At 32.2% G+C, this 25,198-nt stretch overlaps 1 protein-coding gene across 1 annotated transcript in view; it reads left to right on the top strand.

Annotated features, from left to right (window-relative positions):
• Nucleotides 1-25,198, top strand: part of TRRAP (transformation/transcription domain associated protein) — a 137,914-nt gene that overhangs the window by 15,333 nt on the left and 97,383 nt on the right. The window contains 20 exon segments of the mRNA XM_052000683.1: nt 799-924; nt 3,024-3,101; nt 4,486-4,574; nt 5,192-5,288; nt 6,243-6,381; nt 8,075-8,153; nt 9,147-9,381; nt 10,809-11,133; nt 11,240-11,337; nt 11,748-11,942; nt 12,386-12,577; nt 13,989-14,154; nt 15,611-15,867; nt 17,026-17,226; nt 18,821-18,972; nt 20,636-20,835; nt 22,082-22,299; nt 22,429-22,626; nt 24,432-24,594; nt 24,597-24,691. Of these exon segments, the coding sequence (XP_051856643.1) occupies nt 799-924; nt 3,024-3,101; nt 4,486-4,574; nt 5,192-5,288; nt 6,243-6,381; nt 8,075-8,153; nt 9,147-9,381; nt 10,809-11,133; nt 11,240-11,337; nt 11,748-11,942; nt 12,386-12,577; nt 13,989-14,154; nt 15,611-15,867; nt 17,026-17,226; nt 18,821-18,972; nt 20,636-20,835; nt 22,082-22,299; nt 22,429-22,626; nt 24,432-24,594; nt 24,597-24,691 (3,303 nt within the window).

Below are 25,198 nucleotides of genomic sequence, written 5' to 3'. Positions count from 1 at the left end.
GTTTTGGTCACAGCTTTCAGGTAGTTCAATTATTTGTAAATTTTCTCTTCTTGATCTGTTCTCCAGACCTGATATTTCACATTATGTTCTATATCTTCATTCTTTATATTCTCTCTTGTTATTTTTTGGTCTCTTATACCTTCACTAATTTCCCCTTGCCCAATTCTAATTTTCAAAGAGTTATTTTATGTTTAAGACTCTGTATCTCCTTTTCTAGTTGGTTAACTTTTTTTCCCGCATAATATTATTTTTCTTGGACTTTTTTCTCTACTCTCCTTTTAAAATAAAAATCTTTTACTATAGTTACCACTCAAGGTCTATTTTGATAAAGAGAGTGGAAATATTTGGTAGCACCAGATTTTGGATGCTTCTAACCATAAAGTAAATTTTTTGGGTTCTAACAAAATGTAAAACTGCTACTATAATCTTGGAATCTTTTTATGTAGATAGTTTACATTGTAGTTTATTATTAACTAGGAAATATTCAGGAAGTTTACATGGCTTTGTATTCTTTTATATTCTCAATTATCTTATGGCCTAAGATCTCATTTATAGAGCAAAATGTAATATAGTCCAATTTGGGCTACTATTCTTTATTGTAGAGAATTCAAAAATATCACACTTATTTAATCCATAAGCATTCTTGTAATAAGTAACTTGAAAATATGTAGATTTTGATTGCTTTCAGCAGTTGCTTTGCTTTGCTTATACACTTTTTTTGCATAGAATTTTAGAAGTATTGAATGAAATTTTGTTTTGATTTAGAGAAATGAGAACTGATTTCTCTTCCATCTCTAGAATCGTTATTTTGAAAATCCCCAAGTGATCCCAGATAACACAGTTCCTTCCCCAGAAATGGTTGGTATGATTACAACACTTGCTGTGAAAGTAAATCCTGAACGTGATGACAGTGAGACAAGAACAGTAAGTTCCCCCTTCTCCACTCCCCCCTTTTTGGTTTATATGTATTTGAAGAGGAAAACTGGATTTCTGCACAGTCCTCACTAGCCCAACCCAAAGCAGTAACTATTATTACTGATACTTTTATTCACTTTAAAATGGAAGTCATTCATGAAAAGAAATGAAAAATAAATTATGTAATAGTATATAGATTTGAATTATGTTTTTAACATTAAGTGTATTGCAGTTTCATCCATAAACCTAAAATGATATATTCTATTCCTTACCTATATCACTGGGATAATTGGGCAAAATCTCTTAATTCCCTTTGAGGATAAAAGTAGGCAGCTAAAAGAAGTACTTTGAAATTCTTTGAATAAACTTACTATGTGAATTTAGATTTCTGGCTGGATTTATGTTGATATTTTTTTTTATTCATCTTTTTTAAAGAAAATTTTAGATATTAAGTGTTGGAATCTTGACAAACTGCTAACTCATTAGAGTTGATAGATTGCTGATCTGATCTTACAAGGAGATGTTTTGGGCCAGAACCTGAAACAAGATACTAAGTAGAACAAATTAGTACAATGCTTGTGTTTACACCTTTACTCATTGGAGTTCACAAGTATGCCAGATTCACAAAGTAAACTTTGTAACTTTGTGAATTCACACCTCCCTTAAAGCTCTTAGAGCCAGAGAACACTATGGGAGAAAACCCATAATCCCATTCTCTCAGAAGAGTCAGATATAAGCCAGTGAAGAATGATTCATTCGAGAATATTCTCCACTTGGCTGGCTGGTGGCGGAAGAGAGTTCAGCTGGATTGGAGAGGAGCACTCTGGTGCAGACACAGAGCACTTTGGTAGATTGAGAGCCAGAAGCCCTCTCTCAGAGGCAAGGCAGATTCAACTTGGAGCTGGATTGAAGGCTGAAGAAAGCAGAGGCAGAAGCAAAGGACAAAACAGCCAATAACTTTAATATAGTGTTTGACAAACCCAAAGACCCCAGTTTTGGGGATAAAAACACATTATTTGACAAAAATTGCTTGGAAAATTGGAAATCAGTATGGCAGAAACTAGGCATTGACCCACACTTAACACCGTACACCAAGATAAGGTCAAAATGGGTTCATGACCTAGGGATAAAGAATGAGATTATAAATAAATTGGAAGAGCATAGGATAGTTTGCCTCTCAGACCTGTGGAAGAGGGAGGAATTTATGACCAAAGAAGAGATCTCTATTGACCACAAAATAGAAAATTTGGGTTATATCAAATTGAAAAGTTTGTGTACAAACAAAACAAATGCAGACAAGATTAGAAGGGAAACAATAAAGAAAGTGCAGGAGCCTCGCCACCAACCACAGTGGTGTGAGATGAAGATGAATCTGGTTGTCCGCTGAACTCTCGACTCATAGCTTCTTTCTCTGAAAACTCTTCTTCCATCACCAGCCAGCCAAGTGGAAAATATCCTTTCTTGCCTCGGAGAGAGGGCTTCTGGTGTAATTCCACTGAAATCTCCCCGAGAGCCTTTGTCTGTTTCTTTTATATAAGAGGGAGGAATTGTGGGATACGAGAGAGAGGGATTATGGGTTTTTCTCTCATAGTGCTCTCTGGCCCTAAGAGCTTTAAGGGAGGTGTGAACTCACAAAGTTACAAAGTTTACTTTGTGAATCTGGCATACTTGTGAACTTCGATGAGTAAAGGTGTAAACACAAGCATTGTGCTAATTCTACTTAGTACCTTGTTTCAGGTTCTGGCCCAAAACATCTTCTTTCTTGTAAGATCAGATCAACAATCTATCAACTCTAATGAGCTAGCAGTTTGTAAAGATTCCAACAATTAAGACTTTATATATTAAGAATTTTTCTAAGGGATTGAAATTATTCTATAAATATCCTCAAGCTTTCTCTTTTTAAACTGAATGTCTGCTTTGAAAATATCAATAAGTTTTGAAAATACAGAATGATTGTTAGGTGTACTTTGCATTTTAATAATAGTTCACAATCTTTTTAACAAAAAGTAGTTAATAATTGACTACTTCTGGGTAATTATCACTATATCTGTTTTTATTTTTTTGCTTCAAAATAATAACCTAATTCCACATGGTTTTTTGTCTCGTAGCATTCTATAATTCCTAGAGGGTCTCTTTCCTTGAAAGTGTTGGCTGAATTGCCCATAATTGTTGTTTTAATGTATCAGGTATGTTTATTGCATCTTGTGGTATGTGTTGCATATTGTGGTTTTAATTTCAGTAATTAAAATTGTATCTATCCTAGGAAAACAGTATTTAGTGACATGCAAGTACCATCTAAACTTTTTTGGGGGAAGCAGATTTGTTTTGGATTTGGGAGAAAGATCCAAAATATGAATCAAAGATAGAATAGGGTGAGGGAAGAGAATAAGGTGAAGGAGAGAGAGAGAAAGGGAGAGAGAAGAGAAGACAGAGTGGTGGGAGAGAGAGGAGTGTGTGTGTGTGTGTGTGTGTGTGTGTGTGTGTGTGTGTGTGAGAGAGAGAGAGAGAGAGAGAGAGAGAGAGAGAGAGAGAGAGAGAGAGAGAGAAACAGAGGGAGGGAGAAAGACAGAGACAGAGAGTTTGGGGGACTTGGGGATTGGGAAAGGTTGCTTGAAGGTAGAAAGCAGAGTCCTGGGAAAGAGCAGAAAGGATAACAGGAAATCAGACTTTGGATGTAACCTAAATTAGTCTCATTTTGAACATATTGAAGAGACTACAAAGAAGCATTCTTTGTTCAAGATTGTTCGAGTTGTTGAGCACATCTCCTAAGGGTACTTCCTGCTAGAAGTGCTGGTTGTTACTTACCTTCCTTTACTTACAAGATTAAGTGAAGTGTTAGGTGCCATGAAGAAAAGAAGCACTATATTGACCTGGTATTTGTGTTAAAGTAAATGTCAAATATAACAAAGCTAATTTCATATAGCCATCTTATGGTAGAAGCAATATCTATTCTATGAGTTAAAATAATTTTTATTTTATTTTTTTGATCTAATTCTCTTTATTTTTAAACATTCATATTTTAAAATTTCGAGTTCCAAATTCTTTCTTCCTCTAGACCCTCACATACCCATTGAGAAAGCAAGCATATAACATCAATTATGCAGAGTTTCGATATCTTTTAAGAAAAAAACAACTATCCTTACATGACTTCATATAGTTTTTTCTTAAAAGATATAGAAATTCTGCTTAAGACTCAGTTGACTTAGTGGGTTAAGGCTTAGGCCCAATCTTTTGGTGACCTGAGTACAAAAGCCATCCCATGAGTGGAGAAGTGGAGTGCACTCAGGTGAATCTGTGCTTTGTCCTTATTAAACATCTTTTGTATCCTTTCCACATACGTTTTGTTAACTCTTAGATATGGATTGTGAATATATCATTTTATTCCATTTCAGAACCTGAAGCCCCAGCCAATCCTAACTTAGGCCTAATCTACAACCTACATATTATTTTTATATATCGTGTATTTTCTGAGATGTTCTAATTTGAGAGTGTGTGCTTTTGTTATGTGTGATCTAAATGACATTAAAAAATCAGAAACTTGTGTATCTAACATTTGTTTGTTGTTTTTAGCTCTACAAACTGAACATTCACAATGTGGTTGCTGAATTTGTGCCATTGATAATGAATACTATTATAATTCAGGTATCTGCCCAAGCCAGGTGAGATTTGTTTAGAATAATGAAATATTTGAATTTGCATTGATAATTAAGAATAATATTATACTCTTGGATTTTGCCATTAAATAATAATATGAACACAAAACTTGAGACAAATTTGTGAAGAAGTTTGGTAAACATAAATTTTAAAATCTTTTAAAACTATTTTGTTATAATGGTAATTTCTTGATTTCAAATTTATGGAAAAAAGCATATTATGTAGCCAGAGTTCTTGTGAACTTAAAATTTTGTAAATGTATTCCATGAGCAAACCATCATTATTGATGATAGTAGTCAAAGGATTAAATCAGATTGTTTGACTTTGTCAGTCACCTTTAAAGGCCTTCTCAGTCCATTTTGTTGATTGTAGTGTGTTGGTTTCAGTACTATTTCATTTGTAGAAAAGGAGCCCAGGGTTAAGTATAGGATTCAAAATGAAATTTCTGTTCACTAAAATGAAGTATGATGTAGTGTGTAAATTTAAGTTTCTGCTGATTTGTTTCTCTTTGTGAAAATTAAACATGTTTTTGCGTATAATAGCCTTTAGTCTTTTTTTATATAATTCTAAATTCACTTAAGTTAAAGTCTAATATAGTAAATCCAATTTGATTTTATTCCAGGCAACATAAACTATATAATAAGGAATTGTATGCTGATTTCATTGCTGCTCAAATTAAAACACTGTCATTTTTAGCTTATATTATAAGAATTTATCAGGTAAGTTTAAATATTTTAGTTTTAAAGTATTATGAAATTTGGAATGAAGTAAGGGAAGAATAGAATTACTTTCAGGTTTAACTATTTAGAACTGTTTTGAAATTGTATGTCAAAAATGTGTGGGAGAATTAGCTATGGTAATCTTTTGTATATGTGTTGTAGTAGAAAAGTTTGTATTAGAAAGTGAAAAGTATGATAAACAAGTTTTAACTGATCCTCATGGATAGGTATTCTTTATCTTACTAATTTTTAAAAAGTAATTACTTATGCAATCTCTTTTAATTCACTAATAAATAGATTTATGGGGAAAAGAGAACATTGAGTTACTTTGTCTCCCATTTTTCAAAAAGACAAATCTCAATCAAATGAAAAAATCAAAATTTAAAATTTTTGGGGGAACTATTCTGATTCTAACCCATTCCACAAAAAAATTTAATTTTTAATTCATGTCTGGTAGGATCTTTTAAAAATTAACTTAAGTGTACTTTTGGGGGGAAACATTATTGTCCTACATAATTGAATTTTCATTTGTAATTTGTTCACTTTAAAATTGTTGAAATAAAATTTACTTAGGAAATTAGACAAAATAAGTTAATCAGAGCACTTCCAAATTAAATCTTTTGATAATTTCACCATTTTCTAGTTCAAGTCATTTTTGTTTCTAAGTCACAGAATTACTCTTAAGCAAAGATTAAAATCTATTGAATCTCTAGAGTCTCTACTCTCAGGGTTGCAGAATTTCATTAGGACTTAACAGACCACCACTTAAAAGTTAATTTTTGGAGCTAATAAAGAGCCAATATTTAATAAGTCTGATATGAGGGTGTATGTATAGTTAGTCTACTGAATTGGTTTGAACTAAATTTATAAAGAGCATTTTGAATATGTCTTTTTACCTATTATCCTTTCACAAAGGTATAATTACATGTTGTTCCTAATTTCTTGTTTTTGCAGGATTTAGTTGCAAAATATTCTCAGCAAATGGTAAAAGGAATGTTACAATTATTATCAAATTGCCCAGCAGAAACTGCACATCTTAGAAAGGAGCTTCTCATTGCTGCCAAACATATTCTTACTACAGATTTAAGGAGCCGTACGTATATTTTCTTTCAGTTTACATGTATTTCAGATATAAAATAACTATTTTAACAGCACTAATTTATTATGTTAGATCTTCAGCTTGCTGGAGAAAACACAAAACTTGTTAAAAATTTGGTCATTGTAGTATGTAGACTAGGGCAGGGTCATTGTTGATGAATAAATTCAGTGGCTAGAAGAGATGAGGAGATAATATTGATTTTTCCTGTAAGCTATTTTACTTGAGGGGTATAGTTGGAAAAGCTTTCCTATGATTTGAGTTACTTCTTCCAATGTAAGGTCACATGATCACTGTCTTCAGGTGAATTTAATTGTGGAAATCAGAATTATATTTTCTTTTTGGGATTATCAAAACTTTACATGCTTTTATTTTCTGGACTATTTACTATGGCATACTATCTGCCACTAAGATACCGTTTCTGTTGTTTCTCATAATCTATATAATCTCATAATAATGAATTATTTAGAAGTTTTTCATCATTTTCTAAATTGCCTAGGTTTGGATCTCAGAAGTTAACCTTTGATTCTTTTTTCTTTTTCACTTCCCATATCTAACAAATTGCTAAATTCTGTTTATTCTACCACCATATCATCTGTTCCATTCTTTTCACTTACATTGCCAAGTGAACCAAGTTCACTTCTTCATCATCAGTTTACCTAGATTATTGAAATGGCCTCATGATTGGGTCTTGTCTAATTTAGCCCTTCTCTAAACTATTGTAATTGGGAAAATACTTTTCCTAAGGATCTGGTGCAACTAAAGCACTCTGCTTCTTTTGAAGAGGAGCTTTCTGTTAATTCTAGGTTAAAATAAAACTGCTTCAGCCTGTCATTTAAGAGTCTCCACAAGTTGGCTCCAGTTTCCACATTGATTTTATATTATTTACCTCTACGTATATGTCTCTCTTGTCAAGCTCTTCAGCTCTCTCAAACTTAATAAGTTATTTCCTGTCTGTGCATTTGTAAAAATTGTACCTTGCCTGATAATGCTCACTGTACAACATTTAATTAGTCTTAATTTCTTCTAGGTCCCTCGTTGAACTTCCTTAACTATTAATTATTTAATACTTGTTCTTTTGATTGCTATATATGAGCTCTTTGCTTCTGTTCTTACTTCTTGAACTAGAGAATCCTTGAGATTAGAGACCATATTTTTGCCTTTTTTTGTATTCTCACTTTTTGGCACAGTGCCTGGCACATGATAGGCATTTAATAAATGCTTGTTGACTGACTGGTTGTTACACTAAAAATAGATGATAGATTATTCTCTTGTCCTTCTTAAGTATTGTTGTTTGTACCACTTGTTGGTCACTTAAAGTTTTGTATCACAATTGCTTAGGACAGTGAACTAATAACTTCACACATGCTTAAAATAGCTTGGGTGATGATATATCAAGTTATTTTTACTTTTGCATTTCAAAATAAATTTGCATTTGCTTACTAATTTGTCTCATTTTAAAGAATTTGCTGATACTCAAATTGTATTTTTAATAGCATACGGTTTTAGTAGTACAACTTCTCTAAGCAAATTAGCATTTTTATAGAATGAAATTGTGTGTGCCGTATTTCTTTTCTTTCCTCTTTTAAATGCAGATTATGTAATTGACAATTAAGTTAAATACTGTTTAAGTAATGTAATTTGTAATTGGTTTTGTTGGTAATCAGTGCAATAAATATTTATGTCCTAGAATTCATTCCATGTATGGATAAACTGTTCGATGAATCTATACTAATTGGTTCTGGATACACTGCTCGAGAGACTCTGAGGTATGAACTAATTGTATGGTATCTAGTTGGATATTTGCCCATGATAATGGTTTGTGGTATTTCTTTTTTGTAGTATTTAACAATTTTGGAACTTGCAAATTAAATTTGCCTGTGTCTTAAAATCACTATTAGATTTAGAAATGCAGGAATTCTTAAAAAGGATGTTGTTACTTTATAATCAATTGATATATATCTAGACATAGAAGTAACACAAAAAATGAGAGTTGTTTTTTTCTTAATATAAGTCGTAGAAGAACACTTGAAAAGTATCTTTTGGTTATTAGTTTTTTGTTTCGTTTTACTATTTTTGTTAAGCCAAGGGTTCAAAATTTATGCTTGGTTTAATTTTCACGTATGCAATTTACAAATTGTTACTTTTAGAATTTTCATAGCTCCTAGTAATGAAGTGTGAGGGAAAAGTTTTTAGTTTGAAGAACTTTTTGACCATCTGCTGAAACGAATTTAGAAGAATTTGAATTTGTAAAATATTCTTTTATTGGAGAACAAATTGAAAGTTATTTTGTAGCTTGGGGCATTATGGCAATATGCAAAGTCTTTTTAGAATTTAATCGTCTGAATATTATGGTATAACAGAATGGGAAAAATGTTAATTGATATGTACTGATTCTACTTTTTGGCTACAAACTGGGCATATGCATGATGAAGCCCAGTAATTGTTTTTACTTATTCTAATTATATATTTCTAGTGTCCATTGGAGTGTTGTGGTTGAACAAAAACTTATAAAACTAGTTTGGAAAAACACCCAAAACAACCCCAGCTTTAAAAAAAGGCATCTTTAAAATTATTAAACACAAAATGGAAAGCATTGTAAAATAAATTCTAGGTTTGATCTCAGTGGTGCATTAGCCTTCTTGTGAGTTCTCTTTCTAGGGTAAAATGATAGCACAAATTGATTATGGAATTTATAAATGTCAATATAAGGCACACCAGAAAAGAGACCTAAAAACCAATGAATTTTTTTCCCCTTTTAGGCCACTTGCATACAGCACACTGGCAGACTTGGTGCATCATGTCCGTCAGCATTTACCTCTCAATGACCTCTCCCTTGCAGTCCAGCTGTTTGCCAAGAATATTGATGATGAGTCATTGCCCAGTAGCATCCAGACTATGTCTTGCAAGCTTTTGTTAAACTTAGTAGATTGCATCCGTTCCAAAAGTGAGCAAGAAAATGGAAATGGGAGAGATATTCTAATGAGAATGTTAGAGGTATGGATTTTTAATAAGAAGTTAAATGAAAGAAGTATCTTTTTTATTTTTAATTTTAATAGCTTTTTATTTACAAGTTATACGCATGAGTAATTTTACAGCATTGACAATTACCAAACCTTTTGTTCCAGTTTTTCCCCTCCTTCCCCCTACCCTCTCCCTTAGATGGCAGGATGACCAATACATGTTCAATATATTAGAGTATAAATTAAATACAAAATAAGTATACTGTCCAAACCATTATTTTGCTGTACAAAAAGAATCGGACTCCGAAATATTGTACAGGTAGTCTGTGAAGGAAATCAAAAATGCAGGTGGGCAAAACTATAAAGAAGTATCTTTAAATAAGGGCTCCCAGATCTTCCAAGATGTTGGATTTTAAATGATCTCACTAATGGCCAGTATTTCTTTTTTCTTTTCTTTTTTTTTTTAATTACTTTTTATTGACAGGACCCATGCCTGGGTAATTTTTTACAATATTATCCCTTGAACTCACTTCTGTTCCGACTTTTTCCTTCCCTCCACCCCCTCCCCCAGATGGCAAGCAGTCCTATATATGTTAAATATGTCACAATATCTCCTAGGTATAATATATGTGTGCAGAACCGAACAATTCTCTTGTTGCACAGGGAGAGTTGGATTCAGAAGGTAGAAGTAACCCGGGCAGAAAAACAAAAATGCAAGCAGTTTACATTCATTTCCCAGTGTTCTTTCTTTGGGTGTAGCTGCTTCTGTCCATCATTGATCAATTGAAACTGAGTTAGGTCTCTTTGTCAAAGAAATCCACTTCCATCAGAATACATCCTCATAGAGTATTGTTGTTGAGGTATATAATGGTCTCCTGGTTCTGCTCATTTCACTTAGCATCAGTTCATTTAAGTCTCTCTGTATTCATTCTACTGGTCATTTCTTACAGAACAATAATATTCCATAACATTCATATACCACAATTTACCCAACCATTCTCTAATTGATGGGCATCCATTCAATTTCCAGTTTCTAGCCGCTACAAACATTTTGGCACATACAGGTCCCTTTCCCTTCTTTAGCATTTCTTTGAGGTATAAGCCCAGTAGTAGCACTGCAGGATCAAAGGGTATGCACAGATAACTTTTTGGGCATAATTACTGGCCAGTATTTCAAGGAACAAATTACTAAGTTTACCTTGTGGAATACTTGTAGGTATATTGTAAATATTCAGGTAAATATAATATTTTGATATTTAGAAATAGATTTTAAAAACAGTTGGTTTATGTATCAAATGCATGTTACTTCTTTTGAAGAGATTCAAAATAATCTCTTTTGTTAGGTTGTTTTGAAATTTTTTTGCCTTCTACTAGACCAATTTGATTTGAAAACTAACTTTTGTTATATTCAAGATAAGTTTGTTCTTTTGAAACTATAATATTAATTTCCTCCCTTTTCAGGTTTTTGTTCTGAAATTTCATACCATTGCTCGGTATCAGTTGTCTGCAATTTTTAAAAAATGTAAACCTCAGTCAGAGCTTGGAGCAGCTGAAGCAGCTTTGCCTGGGGTACCTACGGGTCCCACAGCACCTGCTCCTGCACCTTCACCAGCCCCTACCACACCTGTAGCTCCAGCACCAGTACCTGTTTTTGAGAAACAAGGAGAAAAGGATAAAGAAGATAAGCAAACATTCCAAGTTACAGATTGTCGGAGTTTGGTAAAAACTTTGGTTTGTGGAGTCAAGACAATTACATGGGGAATAACTTCATGTAAAGCACCTGGTGGTAATTCTGCACTTTAATTAAATTATAGATAAAATAGAGTATTTGTCTAAATAAGGCCTTAAAATTTTTTTGTGGTTTTTAATTTGGCGTGTAATCTTTTTTCCAGAAGCTCAATTCATTCCCAACAAACAGTTACAACCCAAAGAGACACAGATTTACATAAAACTTGTGAAGTATGCCATGCAGGCTTTAGATATTTATCAGGTGAGTAATATGATGATAAACTAATCTGTTATGAATGATAACACCACATAGAATTATACATTTTTACACTTTATAAACTGGGCTTAACATATATTTCAGCATTATAGAATTGCACTTATTAAAATCTCTTCATGAAAATCTTATTTTTCTTAAGAGGAAGTAACTTTTCATTTTAGTCTTTTTCTAGTGAACAACTTAGTAAAATTATAGTCTTTCATAAATTTTTCTATTTTCCCTACAGTGAGAGTTAAGCTAGAGGATTAAGATTTGGTTTTAGGGTTTTAATTGGAAGTGCTTCTGGTAAATACAATCATGATCAGAGTTTGTTATATAATTTTCATTTGAGTTATAAATATTTTCATTCTCAAATGAGTAATATAAAAATCTCATGTATTTCTTTCCTGTTCTAGGTCCAGATAGCAGGAAATGGACAGACGTATATTCGAGTAGCCAACTGTCAGACAGTTAGAATGAAAGAAGAGAAAGAAGTGTTGGAACATTTTGCAGGGGTCTTCACAATGATGAATCCTTTAACATTTAAAGAAATCTTTCAAACTACAGTCCCTTATATGGTGGAAAGAATCTCAAAAAATTATGCCCTTCAGGTATAAACTAATTTTCATGTATTCTCCCAAATATAAATACTATAACTTTTTAAGTAATTTGGAAATTAGTTTTAAAATATTTGAAGATTCCTTCAAAGGGCAGAGTTCAATAAATTATTTTTAAGCCATGTACAATTTAGAAAGAAATGTACCTTAAAAGCAACAGAGAGATTTGAGTTAATGTCTTTTGTTGATATTAAGTATATAGATGTTGAATTATTTTTTGGGAGGGGGAGTTAAACTTACATAAATACCTGAAACCATTGCTTTTAATATTGTAGAAATACTTCATTCTTCTTGCAAATAATTCATTTTTCCTTTTTGAAAGTAATTAGTTCTTTTGAACCCCAATATGGCACTGATTTATTTAAGCTAATTACTTTGTCTTACAATTTCTCTTGGAAAGGAATTATTTTTATCATTTGAACTTCTTGTATTTACAGATTGTTGCCAATTCTTTCCTGGCAAATCCCACCACCTCTGCTCTGTTTGCTACAATTCTTGTTGAGTATCTCCTTGATCGACTGCCAGAAATGGGCTCTAATGTTGAACTCTCCAATCTGTATCTCAAGCTGTTCAAGTTGGTATTTGGTTCAGTTTCTCTCTTTGCAGCTGAAAATGAACAAATGCTGAAGGTAAAGCTTAGTTTGGCTTAAGTGGCACTTGAAGACATAGTTGATTATTAAAGTATTTCACTTCTGGGGAATTTCTTGAAGCTGCTGTTTTAACATTTGAAAAGAGCTCTTTTGTTATTAAATATCCTTGTATAATAAGAATCTGGCATATAAAATCTTAAATGTTACTGCTGTTTTAGATCCAAATCCTTGATTTCATCAATGTGAAGATTGTTGTGATTGAAACTTTTTCTACCACATAGATTGGCAATTCACCTGTAATTTTTAGTTTTGGAGAGTTGTTTGGAGAGGGCCTGAGAAATTTAGTAACTTGTTTATGGTCACACAGAATGTCAGATGCAGGACTTGAATTTTGTGGCCACAAAGCTGGTATAGCCTTTTCTTTACTGTGCCATGATGTCGGATAACATCTTAAGCACTTTTAAATTCAGATCTTATAAGATCTTGTTAAGAATTGAAATGGAAAAAATTTGAAGGCTTAATATCCAAGTCTGTACCTACGCTAAGTGACCAGTTTTTCTGCTTTTGGAGGATTTGGAGGAGGCATAATAAAAGCACTTTCAAAATATATTTTTCTCCCTTTGTGGTAAAATATATATCTCCTCTTAAAGTCAAATACTATTATCTACTGTGTTCAAAGAGAAACATTTTCTCATAGGGAAACTTGTGGCCTAAAAGAGAAATAGAGCTCTTTATTATTCAAAGAATGATAACTCAGGTATATGCAGAAAGCATTAAAAATAATTTTATTTTTAGTGAAGTGTTCAAAGATTAACAGCTTCAGTACTTCTGGTTTTTGTAACAAGACCATAAACAAATAAAAGGCAAATGAGATATGTGTGAAACCCTTTGAGACTTTTATTGTCTTGCATATAGTAGGCATTTCATTGATTGTAGAGAATGTGTGTGTGTGTGTGTGTGTGTGTGTGTGTGCATATATACATATACACACACATATAATATAATTTTTAGATGTCAGAAAAAAATGAAGGCTCAAGACTGTCTTATGATTTTAATTTCTTTGAAAGGGGGAAAAAAACCATGTAAATAGAGATTGAAAAATATCACTGATCATGGTTATATTTGGGTTTGATGTTGACTGAATTTGAGGTAAAATATATATATTTGGAATAATACTGTAGTCATTTTTTGTAAATGGAAATAAATGTAGGTGTACTTCAGATAATGAAAGTAGCTACCTTCTATCCTGACATGCTCCCCTTCTCACCCTTGTTTCCTACATTGCTGTGGTGTATTTGGAACAAATCTTATCAAAATTAACTTTTGTTCTTAATTGGATTACATGGAACCTTTGTGTCTAGGTGATGTTGATAATGAAGATAAAGATACTGCCATTGATTGACCTTTCTCTTTATTGTCTGTTTATTAACCTTTTCCTCAAATTTCTTAGCCTCACTTGCACAAGATCGTGAACAGTTCTATGGAACTTGCACAAACGGCCAAGGAGCCCTACAACTATTTCCTGCTTCTTCGAGCTTTATTTCGTTCCATCGGTGGGGGAAGCCATGATCTTCTCTATCAGGAATTCTTGCCTCTCTTACCAAACTTGTTGCAAGGTCAGAATAGCTGTTTTGCTTCTTTTTACTCGTTTCATTCTCAACACATTTCTTTTTTCTCATAGTACAGTGGATAGAGAATTGGCCTAGAAGCTTAGGAATACCTGGGTTTAAGTCCCTCCTCTATCCTACACAATTTTCAGTGATATTGCAGAGAAGATGTTGACCTCTGTTGGTTTTAAGGAATTTGAGTTTATAGAGAAGATATTCTGTATTGCTTCTCACATTAGGATGTCTGTATACCAATGAAATCACATAGCAATTTCCTGTCTCTTTTGGCAACTACTCATTTCTCTAACTGATAAACCCTTAAAGTTGTAGAAGATTTCCATTTAGTAGTTTAAAGGCATATAAGGCTGTAAAATGAGGCTGTTGAAATAAGTTGTGGCTATATAGAAACTGATGATGGGGAGGAGAAGGGTTCTGATTTCCCCAATGAGGTGTTGGTTGCATTTTTGAGCCATAGATTTTTATAGATTTGTTATAGATTTTCTCTCTATATAATCTATATTTCTATAGATTTTCTATAACTTTTTTCTATAGATTTTAACACCAAGCCAGAGAAAACAGCCAAGGTGGAAAGAGAGAATCAAAATGAGAAATAAAGGAAATAAGTTACTTTGTATTTGTACTTGAATGTTATTTATTAGCTGATAAATTGAAAATCCTTTGTGCAAATATTTAATTGGGTTTATATATAGGAAGTTTTTGTATGCTTATGAGATGATTTGTACTATATGAACTGATTGTATTTTTAAAAAGTTACTTTCTTGTCTTTCCTAATTTGTTTTAAGCTTCTCATTGTGTTCTCTTGCTTCTCTCCTCACCTTATTTCAAAAGAGCCTCAAATACAGTATTTTTCACACTAAACATGTAGGGGAAGTACTTATAAACTGTATATATGAGAAATTCACTTTGCCAGCTATCCAGTAAATAGATAAGGTACTGCCTAAAATGATCCTCCTGCCAACTATCCAATAGATAGATAAGGTACTGCCTAAAATGATCCTCCTCTTATTTGTGTCTTCAGTTGTTCTATTACTATTGTAAATCCTTTGTTTTAGTGAGCCAGTTTTCTTATATCAGTTCTTTATTTCTTCACATGTATGTATTTTAAGGACTTAACCATTGTTAAGTGTTAATGAATTGTAGAGAAGCCTAGCTGCCCTAGTATGTAGAACGTGCTGAACCTGAAATTAAGACCTAAGTTTAAATCAGTGCAAATTAAATTCTGACCTACATTCCAAGTTATATGACCAAATCACAACTCCCTTCATTTCCTCATCTATAAAATAAGAATATTACTACTCAAGATTGTTGTGAAGATGATATGAGACTACATTTGTAAATTGAAAATCTTGTTTTGAAAATCTTGAAGCGCCATATAAATTCTTGCTATTATTTTTCACCAAATATTTAAAGTTAATTTTACCTTGAAATTTTTCCCTCTTTCTAGGGCTTAATATGTTACAAAGTGGCCTTCACAAGCAACACATGAAAGATTTATTTGTGGAACTGTGTCTTACTGTACCAGTTCGACTGAGCTCTCTTCTACCATATCTCCCAATGTTAATGGATCCCTTAGTATCGGCTCTTAATGGATCTCAAACATTGGTTAGCCAAGGCCTTCGGACTCTTGAATTATGTGTAGATAATCTCCAACCGGACTTTCTTTATGATCACATTCAGCCAGTGCGGGCTGAACTAATGCAGGTAACATGATGTTCTTGTATTATTTTCATTTTGAAACTTAAATTTTTAGTTATGCTGGCAAGCCATTATATTAGCCTCTGTCATGAGTAGCTGTAATTTTCAGCTTACTTTTTTGAATTTCTTTGGTACATAAAGGAATTGTAAGATATTGCTATAGAGTATATTCTTAACGTTATGCATATTTTACAAATTGTTTTCATGTATATTATGTATTGTAATAGTCCAGCAATTGAAAATCAAATGGAATTTGATTTAATTGTCCTTTTTTTTTCTTACAATATCAAAAAGTTAGCTATAAAGTCAACTCTTTATTTTAACTCTGAAGCTTCAGAAAGTCCAGAAGACTTGCACATGTAAATAACACTGATTACTTATTTGAAGAAGTGGAAAATAGAGTTAATAACTTCCATGGTGTAAGAATAGTGAAAGAGAGTGAAGAATGAAGAGGCAGCTTGATAGTGTAGAAATTGATCAGGAGTCAGAGATCTAGTTTAAATACAAGCCCTGATACTAAGCCTTTTGATCGTGGGCACTTAAACTTTTTGAGTCTCAGGTTCTTCAATAGCAAATTAACTATGATACCACCTATATTAAGAATTCTTTTCTGTAATCTCTGATGTTATGTAAATATGAATTGTTGTTAATAACAATAAAAATAATGAACAGCAATATTTCAGAAGACATTTCCTTGTGACAGCCTGAGACTGAATGAGACTATGACAAACACAGATGGTGAAGGAGACAAAGACTTTGGACTCTATTCCTGACCATTCTTATACTGTCTATCCTGCTGAAACCAAGGCCCATCCAGAGGACCTCCAAAAGCTAGCCCGGACATTATATTTCCTCACTTTGCTTACTAACTAAAATTTCAAATTCCTAGTATTTAAAATTAAAACAACTTCCTGCCTTTGGTTATTGATCTATATTTTCTAATTAGATCAATAACCAAAGGCTGGAAGTTGTTTTAAGGTATTGTTTAAGGTAAGATTTGATTTTAAAAATACAGTGATCTTTGATTATTTCTGTTTTTTCCCCAAGCCTTATTAAACTTGTGGAAAATTTTGTGGAGTAGATTGGAACATATTTTTAAAGATTTATGATATTGTGATGAAATTTGAAAATTTAATGTGTTTTAAAATGTTTCTTTGATTTTAGGCTTTGTGGCGTACTTTAAGGAATCCTGCAGATAGCATTTCTCATGTGGCCTACAGGGTACTTGGTAAATTTGGTGGAAGTAACAGGAAAATGTTAAAGGAATCTCAGAAACTTCAATATGTTGTAACTGAAATTCAGGGACCTAGTATCACAGTAGAGTTTTCAGATTGTAAGGCATCCATTCAACTTCCAATGGAAAAGGTAATGTTTTGAATGTTTTATTGTTATTTAATTAGGTTCCTCAATTTTCTTAAAACTAAAAGCTTTAGAAGCTCAAATGTTTCATGGCTGTACGTTAATAAGCCAACCATCCATGAAATGAGGCCTATAGCTAAAATCTACCAAATCACTGTTTACTTTTTAAAAAAAGAACAGATTTTTATGAATGTCTTGTTTTTAACTCACTTTTATTTCTTACAGAATCCCTCAAATTAAACCCTTCCAAAAAGTTATCTTTTATAATATGTATTTAACAAAAATGAAAAAGTTCAGCAAAACTAATTAGCATGTCAAAAAATTATATTTGCTGCACATTATTATAAACAATATTCACTTCCATGGCTCTTCTGTAGATATTCCCAGCTCTGCAAAGAAGTAGGAGAGAGACTTTCTGAAATTTGGTCTTTGAGGTCAAGTTTAGTCATTATAATTTGATAGCTTTTTGTTGTTGTTTTTTCCACTTACATTGTTATAGTGCTTTTATGTAATTTTGCTTATGTTGTTCGTGCTTCTGTTTTAATCATATTTGGGGTTTCTTACAGTATATTCTCATGTTGATGTTGCTCTTAATTTTCCCTCATTTTCTTGTTTGCCTATCTATCATGTTAGTTGTTCTCAGCACTATGGAATATATTTATCAAAATCTGTCACCAATTCTCATTCTTGAAATGGTTTTTTAAAAATCATACATTAATTAAAATAAATTCATGCCAGAAAGCACTTTAAAATAATAAATATTACAAATTCAAACATTGATAATGTTTGATAATGATAAAGTTAGGAATAATAGCTTTAATAATTTGCTAATATTGCTAATTTAGCAAAATGTTCAGAAATCCCAAATTCACAATGTGCTTTGATGTAATTCTCCCTTTATTATAATTAAACTTTAAATTAGTCTCTTAATAGTAATTTAAACTATTCAGTGATTATTGTTGATCAAATAATTAACCTATTTTGAAACATGTTAAAAAGTTTAAAGAATTCCACATTATTTGTTTTACTTTTTTGTAGATATAATTCATAGATTAAAAACATTTATGTTAATAGTTCATAGGTGTTAGAAAAACAATTTTTTAAAAATTGGAAATATAACAAAACTTAAGAAATTCATCTTTTACTTCTTGTAAGAAAAATTCTGCTTGACTGGTTGGAAAAAAGCTTACTTTTCTTTTCATTGGGACTTTGATAGGTATTGAGAGTATATAGTATATAGTTGAGAGTATATAAAAAATTCTTTTTTTCCAAAGAAGAAAATACTCATTTCTTTGTAATGCAGTCTTCAAAGGACATTTGAATTGCATAATCCCATTAACTATTTTGGTACAAATAATTGAATTTCATTTTATAATCAATTGAATGATAAAATACTTTTCATATATATTTTCCTTCTCTTTAGAATTTTTTTTTTTAACAGATTTCATGCGATTCTGCTTTATTGTTATGTATTTATTGGTTCTTCTAGGTGAATGTTGTTAAACTTATAGATATTGTAAAGCTTTTCGTGAAATGCTCTTCAATATTATATATACACATATGTACATATGTCAGAAGCCTTTTGTTTTTTAAATTGTAGGCGATTGAAACTGCTTTGGACTGCTTGAAAAGTGCAAACACAGAACCATACTATCGGAGGCAAGCATGGGAAGTAATAAAATGCTTCTTGGTGGCCATGATGAATTTGGATGATAATAAACATGCCTTATATCAGCTTCTTGCACATCCAAAGTATGTTTGTAATTTCAGATTATCAAGTGGAGTGATATATACACACACATCTATATATATTTATATCTATGGATATATCTATCTATTTTTTTAGAAATTAGTGGTAAAGAAGACATCTTGGGTTTATTTCCTAATCCCGTATTGAGCAAAACGTCAATTTACAAAGTGACCTTTTTTACCTACTAACACATGAAGTATGACAACAAGCAGTCAAAGATTAAAACTTAACATTTCAGGTTTAGGTGACATGTAAATGATGTCATGAACAAATTGTCTTCTGCTTATGTATTTTTTACACAGTGGCTGGCTGGAGTAATTTATTATTTAATTGAAGAAAAGCTTAATATGAGCTATAAGTGTGATTCTCAAAAAATTTAATGTAATTATAGACCATCAATAATTATGTGAAGCATCCTGAACAATGGGATGCTGTTGCACTCACATTGGACCATATGTTGCTTTCATTTGGAAATTTTAAAATGAAAGGATGTGGCATGGTGGAACCTTGCTCTACCATGCCTTCAGGGTCCATAACTATAGAACTGTGTTATGGGTAAGAGCACATTTTGGTATAAAATGATTTCTTTGATAACTGGATCCTTCTGTGTGAGATCTAAGAACTCACTTTACAGATAAGAATTTTTTATAATGAGATCCATTCTATGTTGTTGTTTGATAAATCACACATATGCCTTTTAGTGTAATAGAAATAGTTCTTGATTTTCAAATAATTTGATTGCATTATCATGTTTTATTTGATTTTCTTAAAATCATGGAGAAACTTTTTTTAGCTGGTGGTAGAATTGTTTATTTTTGTCTTCTGAATAATGCATTTCTTCTCATAGTAATTAGAAACGTGAGTTCTGTAGTAGCAATATATAACAACTGAAACTTAAGAAGGCACTTTTAGTCTTGATAGAAATTCTTTATATTATGCCTATAGGGTGGAATAAGGGATGAAAAAGGGCTTAGTGATGGGTATAATTTCCAAATAGGAAGAGGAAAGAAACCTCACAGAAAAATGTATGTCATTTTTATATTAAAATCACTGATTTTTTTTTTATACTATGGTGAAACTTTTTCATTATAAAAAGCATATTTCAGATATTATAATCAGAAAATAAGGCAGGACAAAGCCATGCTTTTTTAGGATTTTGAAGAATCTCATAAACCTTTTTTATATATAATTATTCTTTTTTTGTTGTGATTTTCTTATTACTGTAATATGAAAATGTTTTGATTCAGTTTGTAACATAAATGTGTATATTGGCTCTTTTTTGAGCATTGAGTTCATTATAATCTGATGTTTGAAATTTGATTTATTTACTATTGTAGTACACAAAGAATAAATGTCTTTTAAAATAGAAAAAAATTATAAAATATTGAAAATGCCACTGTGGCTTTCTATTTTGTTGCCTAGATATGTTTATATATGAAATATGTTTGTCCTCTCTTGAACTAAATATTCATGGTGAAAATGAACCATCTATCCTGTTTGAGAACAGGATTTGCTAAAATTAAAGTAGAGTAAATGAGCTGAGTCAATGTTACCTGAACAAGAATTAAGGTAGATCAGGTTGTAAGTTAAGCCTGCAGTGGTCACAGTTGAACCACCAGCACCATTATCCAGGGTTATGATAATATATATAATTTTGTCTTTTAGCTTTACAGAGAAGTCCATACCCAGTGTAATCATTTCACATCGATACAAAGCACAAGATACCCCAGCCCGTAAAACTTTTGAACAGGCATTGACTGGAGCATTCATGTCTGCTGTCATTAAGGATCTTCGACCTAGTGCTCTACCTTTTGTAGCCAGCTTAATTCGTCATTATACTATGGTAGCAGTGGCTCAACAGTGTGGTAAGTGCAGTATGTTACACTTGAATTTACTGTAAATAATGTAATTGAGTTTTTTTGAAAGTTGTTTTAGGCTACTATTCTTAAACTGCAGCTATATAAAAATTGGCACTTTAATATTTAAACATAATCAGAAAATATTTAACAAAATAAATAAAAATACAGTAGACTCTGATTTCTAAGTTAGTATGTGATCTGCAGGGATCTGTTTGTACCTTTTTGTGGTCCCATTTCTATTTAAGTTTGACACACTAGCAGAGTCAGTAAAGAGCTGGCCTAGGAGTAAGGAAAACATGAATTCCAGTCCTGATTCTGACACGTATTGACTGTTTAACAAGCTCCTGGTAACTTTTTAATCCATTTGGTTGCAAAGAAAATGCTAGAGGAGAAAGTGCTTCCTTAGGAGTTGTCTATACTGAGGAAATCGAAGTCTGGTCAGAAAACCCCATCCTTAGTACTACCTTGGCACTATGCTGAGTACATTGAAGGCATTTGATACTGGATGTTTTTAGTGCATGTGTAGTAGGTGTTAGTGTCCATAACTGAATATGTTCTCTTATGATAGTGACGCGCGCGTGTGTGTGTGTGTGTGTGTGTGTGTGTGTGTGTGTGTGAGACAAAAAAGACCCAGACATAGAAATTAGTTGTTTTTACAATGTGACTCTTAAAATTTTTATAGTTACTATTTTTATTGGTCACTTAAGAATTATTATTAAAAATTTAACTTAGCTTTGATTTGAGATGAGAGTGGCATGCTATATAATGAAAAACACTGAAAAGACTATCCCACATGGTTTGTATGTAATTTTTATACAATTTAAACGAATTAGACTTCATTGTACCAATCCTGAATTTTCATGACTGTAACTTGAAGATTGTACAGTTTTCAGGATCATGATTTAGATGAATTAAAGGGATGTAGTAGTGTATGTGATATAGTGATGTTGGGCTTGGAATTAACAAGACTTAACTTCTGAGCCTTCTCTTTAATTCTTGATGGCTATGTGACTGAACAAAATCACTTAACTTTGCCAAGTCTCAACTTCTTCATGTGAACTTTAAAAATGTCTCTAGGATCTTTTTTTTCCCCCCAGAAACTCTAGTGAGATTAAAAATGTGGAAAGTGCTGTATAGATAGTTGTTATTATTATAAAAGCTGTAAAATTCTATTGGGTTTTATTTTTGGTCATTTTGATTTAAAAAAAAAATCCGTCATTTATCTCTTCATCTCCTTACAACCTCACTTTAGGTCCTTTTTTGCTGCAGTGCTACCAGGTGGGAAGTCAACCCAGTACAGCCATGTTTCACAGTGAAGAAAATGGGTCAAAGGGAATGGATCCTTTGGTGCTTATTGATGCGATAGCCATTTGTATGGCATATGAGGAGAAAGAACTTTGTAAAATAGGGGAAGTAGCTCTAGCTGTGATATTTGATGTAGCAAGTATCATCCTGGGCTCAAAAGAAAGAGTAAGTATATTGTTTATTTGTGAAATTTGCTGTACTTCTGGTCTCTCTGTATTTGTAAAGACGTTAAATATTTTATATTTGGCCGACTCACACAGAGTTTTTATTTGTGATATTTTCTTCCCTTTTTAGGCTTGTCAACTTCCACTCTTTTCTTACATTGTGGAACGTTTGTGTGCTTGCTGTTATGAACAAGCTTGGTATGCAAAACTAGGGGGTGTGGTGTCTATTAAATTCCTCATGGAACGACTGCCTCTCATCTGGGTCCTCCAGAACCAACAGACTTTCCTTAAAGCACTTCTTTTTGTGATGATGGACTTGACTGGAGAGGTATTTAATGTATGGATGATTTCAACTTGTGCTTTTGATTTTTATATAGTAACTGTGTACTGTATAGTATTAGTGTACAATTCAGATAATTCAATTGTTTTGATTCAGAGATTTTCTTTTTTAGTTTTAATAGTCAACTTTTTGCAGCTTTTACAATTGGTGTTATGTGATTGTCAAGGTATTTTAAAAAATCAATAGTACAATTTTTTTCCCCAAAACTGAATATACTGTTTTGAGAACAGTGTTCTTGGCCATTTATGAATAAAATAGAGCAGAAAATTTACTCTGTGTTGTTAGTAAATTTTATTTGAATAGATAGATAGGTACTTAGATAAAATATGCATTTTATTTGCCTAGTGCCATTACTTGAATGTTTCATGGTCCAAGGTTTTCAAGTAAAAGGCAGTGTAGGTAAGAATGTAGCTATTAGTAAATAAAGGAAGGTGAAGGCCACTGGATTTAAACTTAATAGAATTTGTAAAGACTAAATATTTATATAATCCTGGGCTCAAGGGAATGGATAAGAATACGAGAATAGAGTCATGTGAAATCTTTATTAAGACCCTGCTTATATAGTAAGCACTGGGAATATAAAGGTAAAAGTAAGGAGTTTGCATGAGTTACTGCCACTATCATTTTTTAAAATTCCTCAGCTCCTCACAGTTTTATTTCTATTAGTGTCATCCACCTATTACGATCCTCGTATCTTAGACCTTACTATAACTTGAAGCTGTTCCACTTCTACTACATTGTCTTGGAAATTCTCTCTCTTGTCCTTTTGCCTTCTCATTCCCTTTCTTCTCTCTTACCTTGTCTTTTTCCTTAATCTGAGCCTTTTATTCCTCTCCCCTTCCCTCCTTCCCCTACCCTCTCAACACACACACACACACACACACACACACACTCTTTGCCTGTGTAGTTAGCAAATTGGATATTGGCCTTTGCTCTACTTTCAGTCTTTTGTTTCCTTGATACCTTGATTAGTTCCTGCATTGCTAAAGCTAAACTGTAACTTTGTGTAACTGAACATTCCTCTTCTGGAGCAGCCAGCTGCTGCTAGACAAAGTCATGAAACTTTGATTCCTGGTAACCTCAACTCTACCCTCAGCTTTGCCGTAGAGATGTTTATTTAAATCCCATGTATGCCTTACCACATTCCACATGATGATTGTCCCATATCTTTTCTCTCACCTGTTATAATGATTCACCTGACTGATCTTCCTGTTTCTTACAGTTGATACTCCTTTTTTCCATAGTTTGTTTAGCCATTGTCTAGTTGATAAACCTCCCTTTGTATTTAATTTTGTGTTTTTTTGTATATTTAGTACTTAGCATGGTGTTTCATATATAGAAAGCATGTGTTTTACAAGTTTAATTTAAATTGAATTATAAGAGAGTGGTTTATAAGCTAGCACATAGACAAAACAAATGAAGTTCAGGAATACAAGTGTTTAGAAAATATAACCTCAGAAAAATGGTGAGAGTATATTTTCTAAACACATGTTGTACTGAACCACACAATTTATATATAGACTTATGAACCCCTCATAACGGGATCCCATTTCAGAGAATTTTGTTATTGGAGTTGTGAAGTAGTTTAATTCACTTAATTAGTATTGGGGCATGGTTCTCAATGATAGCAATTTTTAATAAAGATTTTGATATTCCATAAATAAGTGCAAAAGCAAATTTTAACTAGCTTTGTATTTAGTAGAATTGTTTTTTTTTTTTTTTTGTAAGATATGATTGTATTAACTCATTTAAGTCAAAATATCTCTGATTCAAATTTGTCCATGGATTCTTAGGTTTCCAATGGAGCAGTTGCTATGGCAAAAACAACTTTGGAGCAGCTATTGATAAGATGTGCAACTCCTTTGAAAGATGAGGAAAAATCTGAAGAGATTCTATCAGCTCAAGAAAAGTCTTTCCATCATGTAACACATGATTTAGTTCGAGAAGTCACCTCTCCAATTCTACTGTAAGGAAACAAGCTATGCATTCACTTCAGGTGCTGGCACAAGTTACTGGAAAAAGTGTGACTGTGATTATGGAACCTCATAAAGAGGTGAGATGTTTTTCATTGAAAACAGGACAACATGCATAAAATTTTTTTAAGTTATTTTTCTTTAGTTGTGAAATGTAGTAACTTGAAATACTATTTTTGATTGTATAATTTCATGTAAATTTCTTAGTAGCATCACTGTCTTTCCATTTCTTAGGATAGGTAACTATGCCAAGTAGAAAAGATTGCTGGGATGACATAAGTTGATAAATTTGAGGCTTCAAAGTAAGAAAAATACCATGATTTGAAGACCAGAATTCAAAGTAGACTAGGAGATACAAGAAAAATAAAGTAAAGGAAATGTTCTTTTAAAAAGATGTGGAAAATATATTTACTTAAATTAAGAGTTTAAAAGAAGGGGAGAAAAGTGTTCAAATACATATATAGATAGGCAGGGAAAAAGAAGGAGAACAAAAGAAGGAGAAGCATAAAGAGAAAATTTACAGTTTAAAATTCGTAGATTGACTATGTTGGAGGCACATGCTGAATTTGTAGTATTAATCATCTGGT

The sequence above is a fragment of the Antechinus flavipes genome, chromosome 1 (genome assembly GCF_016432865.1).
Source record: "Antechinus flavipes isolate AdamAnt ecotype Samford, QLD, Australia chromosome 1, AdamAnt_v2, whole genome shotgun sequence".
In the NCBI taxonomy this organism is placed as follows: Eukaryota; Metazoa; Chordata; class Mammalia; order Dasyuromorphia; family Dasyuridae; genus Antechinus; species Antechinus flavipes.
The sequence above is the reverse complement of the archived record's forward strand: the minus strand, read 5'-3'. Positions and strand labels throughout refer to the sequence as shown.